General features: G+C 37.1%; 1 protein-coding gene across 1 annotated transcript; it reads right to left on the bottom strand.

The window, feature by feature from the left end:
* Positions 1–394: 394 nt before the first annotated feature.
* On the bottom strand, positions 395–4,097 carry LOC129261497 (small ubiquitin-related modifier 3-like; the record flags this gene model as incomplete). The annotated part of the gene is made up of 2 exons (XM_054899557.2): positions 395–613; positions 3,966–4,097. Coding segments are annotated over 2 exons (264 nt in total), but the record flags the coding sequence as incomplete, so codon positions are not given.
* Between the last annotated feature and the right edge of the window lie 641 nt (positions 4,098–4,738).

Below are 4,738 nucleotides of genomic sequence, written 5' to 3'. Positions count from 1 at the left end.
ACATCCATAATATTGTACAAATTTTCAGAGTGTCCAAAGACATTTATACACAACCACAACCTGCACGTGCAAATGTCTTACTGCAGCAATGATGTCACGTGACACCATACCCATCAAGTCACTTGACAATTATTTACAAAAAAAAAAGGTTTCAGGCAATTAAACTGATACTTTGGCACAAACTATGATTAAATAAGACAACAATGTGGAAGTGATCACATAAGCCAAAGACAAAAACAAACAATAGTTTGCAACAAGGGATAATCAAGTTAGGGAACATAACTATAGTGCCAGACGTTCAACACACCGAATCTGCAGCATCTCACATGGGTTAATTTGTTGAACTGTCGATCATTTAGGGCATTTAAAAACTACAATCAAATAACTGCTACATTGCTGGTCTCTCTGACATTCTTGTGAAGATGCACATGTAGGTTGCGGAACAACTGGAACTAATGATTCATCAGAAATGAGTCCAAGCCTACCCCCTACCACCGGTCTGCTCTTGATATGCCTCAAGCTGGTCTTCATCCTCCATATCAAGAGTCTCTGGTGTGTCATCTTCGTTTACTGGCTGGCCATCATATCGAAAACGCAGCTGTCCCCTCAAACCCTGAAAAAGGGAAAAGCAGAAAGGCATCTTATAGAGTTATTGGTATTCAGTCATGGTTCATCAACAAATATTTGTTGGATTTGATCACAAGGACATTAAAAAGAAAACTAGACTACAGCCCAATAATATATCAAAGACTAGGAAGTTTTCTTTGTGATATTGAGCTATTCCCATAACAAAACAATTACCCTAATACTACCAGAGGGGGGGCATTATGTCCCCCACTGTCAAATTTTTCCCAATGCCTATATGTTTCAAAACAAAATTTCATGACTTTTTTCTTTGATCCTTCCTGCAAATTTTGATACCAAATCTATAGCTATCAGACCTTCTGTGCGGGTGTCAGATTACGTTTACCGAACACATGTCACTGAAATTTCACTATTTCTCTATATATGACTGTGTATAGCCCTATGGACAAAATCAGCCTTTCAAATTTATGTAAATACTTTTCTAGTAAGTACATGTATCATCATTGTTTCAAATAGTGTAAATAATACCACACACACATACACCCTAACACACACACCCACGCATCCGAAAACACTCGACGAAAAACAAACAAAAATACATACAAAATAATTATTACAACCTATCTTTTTCTTTCAGGAATTGATGAGGGAGTTATGAAAGTCATTTGTACCAAAAATTGCTATTCCTGAGGGTTTATTTTACTAAGAATACCAAAACATGATTTCTCGCATAAATTAATTAGTTTTAACAAGTGGAACGCCTCTGGCAGTCTCGCCTGCATTACGCGATTTAATAAAAAAAAATAACAAAAAACACCATTCATATAATGACATAATACCACGTTCATTGACCATAAATGACATTTGAACGGTGACTTAAGACTTGTCAACTACACCCATGTCCACATTTCATTCACTCTATCCATAAACTTTCAAAGTTATGATGGCAATTCAACAATTACCCCAACATGGCCTAAGTTTATTGACGTAAACTGACCTTTGACCTTGGTTTTGTGACCTGAAACTCACAGGGGATGTTCAGTGATACTTGATTACTCTTATATCCCAAGTTTTATGAACTAGATCCATAAACTGTCAGAGTTAGGATGGTAATTCAACAAATACCCCCAACACGACCAAAGTTCATTGACCTTTAATGACCTTTGACCATGGTCATGTGACCTGAAACTCGTACAGGATGTTCAGTGATACTTGATTACTCTTATGTCCAAGTTTTATGAACTAGATCCATAAACTTTCAGAGTTAGGATGGTAAATTAACAAATACCCCCAACACTGCAAAAGTTCATTGACCTTAAATGACCATTGACCATGGTCATGTGACCTGAAACTCGCACAGGATATTCAGTGGTACTTGACTAACCTAATGTCCAAGTTTCATGAACTAGATCCATAAATTTTCAAAGTTATGATAGTAATTAATTCAACAAATACCCCCAACTTGGCCAAAGTTCATTGACCCTAAATGACCTTTGACCTTGGTCATGTGACCTGAAACTCAGGCAGGATGTTCACTAATACTTGATTAACCTTATGTCCAAGTTTCATGAACTAGATCCATAAATTTTCAAAGTTATGAGAGTAATTCAACAAATACATCCAACTTGACCAAAGTTCATTGACCCTAAATGACCTTTGACCTTGGTCACGTGACCTGAAACTCAGGCAGGATGTTCACTAATACTTGATTAACCTTATACGGTTATACCCAAGTTTCATGAACTAGGTCCATATACTTTCTAAGTTATGATGTCATTTCAAAAACTTAACCTTCGGTTAAGATTTTGAAAATAATTCTCCCAACATGGTCTAAGTTCATTGACCCTAAATGACCTTTGACCTTGGTCATGTGACCTGAAACTCAGACAGGATGTTCAGTAATACTTGATTAACCTTATGTCCAAGTTTCATGAACTAGGTCCATGTACTTTTTAAGTTATGTCATTTCAAAAACTTAACCTTAGGTTAAGATTTGATGTTGACGCCACCGCCGCCATCGGAAAAGCGGCGCCTATAGTCTCGCTCTGCTATGCAGGCGAGACAAAAACAAGTGGAACGCCTCTGGCAGTCTCGCCAGCATTATGCGATTTAATATAGCAGCAGTGCTAACTTTGAAAACTACTATAAAATACCTTCGGTTACGATTTGGAAAATAATTCTCCCAACTTGACCAAAGTTCATTGACCCTAAATGACCTTTGACCTTGGTCACGTGACCTGGAACTCGAGCAGGATGTTCACTAATACTTGATTAACCTTATGCAGATCTGCCAACTTCTGGGAATGAAAAACTGTATTCTGTGATAAAAAAAACTGTATTTTTCCCCAAAAAAGTGTATTTCATAATAAAATGCTTGGCGCACTCGCTCATCGCGGCGCTCAAGCTGCATGCAAGCTAAAATGCGCACAACTCTTGCAGATGAAAAAAAACACATTAAAACATGTGTATATCTTCACCCTGGTTCGAACAAAATGATTGAAAAAAAAACAAGTTACCTGAAATTACATTGATCTAATAACCATATTTGTGCATGTTTTATGAAATAGAGACATATAGAGATCATTTTTCTCAATTAATTACGATTTAGTTTTTTATTTTTTTTTTACAAAAAACGTATTTTTCAAAGAAAAAACGTACTGCCGTATTTTGGTTGCAAAAACGTACTAAATACGGCTAGAACGTACTGGTTGGCAGGTCTGCTATGCCCAAGTTTCATGAACTAGGTCCGTATACTTTCTAAGCTATGATGTCATTTCAGAAACTTAACCTTGGGTTAAGATTTGATGTTGATGCCGCCGCCGCCATCGCCGTCGGAAAAGCGGCACCTATAGTCTCGCTCTGCTATGCAGGCGAGACAAAAAAGGACTTCCATAAATTTAGCTATACAACTTTGTAGATTACATAATTCTTGACCCTTGTGCAAAATTTTAAGGCAATTGGGCGACTGAGCAATCCAGCATTTCAAATAACCATCAAAATTTTTCTTCATTCTCAAAAACAAAATTATATTTTGCGAATGAAATTCAGATTTCGCCATAAAAAAATTTATAAATGCCAATACATTTGAAATGGTCATACAACTTAAAATGACAATGGCAGAGGTAAATTTCTGTTGGTCGTGAGCCAATAGCCATTATTGGTAAGGTACAAACCACAAGGTTGGATATTAGTATCCAACCTTGCGGTTTGTACCAATAATGCCTTTTGCAGTTTCATTTATCAATATATGATACAAGAGCAATATATATGTTTAATGCCTTACATCATATTATACATGAAATTGCTAGGCAAAGATAGCACCTTAGAATCCATGTAGCTAAAAGTTTTTACTGAGCAACAATCTTCAAGATAAGTTTTACCTGTTTGTCCCTGTAGGCATCCATGAGTTTAGCCAACTTTGTCCTGCGCCTGATCTTGAAGCTTATCGTTGAACCATCCTGTTGAGACAAAAGGGTAGGATATAACACTACATAACTACAGGCATACAAAAAAAAAATTATTCAAAACCATGTCAAAATGACTCTCAAATGACAGAGCAACTGTATCAACATTGAAGCAAAAGCCTGCATGTATATCAGGATCTACACACATACATATTTATCATAATTGAGTTCAGCATATTTGAGCTTTACCAAATAGAACCCTGTTTCTATCCCCAATATCAAAACAGATTTCCAAAGGCATAAATTTGTTTATCATTATTCTGCATGTACCATCCCATTGTAGTAGGTAGTAGTCACTACAGTTTTATAGCCCGGGGGGGGGGGGGGGTATTCTGAAGTCTCGTAAGTTTCCACTTAACTTTCCTCATACTTTCCTCATAAGTTACCCATTTAATGTAGCGCTAATGGACCTCCAAATTCGTATTCTGAAAACTCTATTAGCGCTCAATTAACTCCCTGTAAGCCACTCCGCTACTGAACTGAATTAGCCAATCAAATGCGCTCTTACAACGTAAAATTTTCTACTAGCGCGCAGTGTTTCTTCACTTTGCTGGCTTGCAGCGCAGCTTGCAGCGCAGCGCCCAGCTGCTGCAGGTGCACTGCACCACGATCTTAATAGAAAGAATTTTTGCTGAAAAATAATGCTAAAAGTTTTTACATCAGACATTACAGTTCGTTATGTTGTTGAA

This window comes from Lytechinus pictus, chromosome 5, assembly GCF_037042905.1.
Source record: "Lytechinus pictus isolate F3 Inbred chromosome 5, Lp3.0, whole genome shotgun sequence".
NCBI lineage: Eukaryota > Metazoa > Echinodermata > Echinoidea > Temnopleuroida > Toxopneustidae > Lytechinus > Lytechinus pictus.
This window is presented reverse-complemented; position numbering and strand designations above follow the sequence as displayed.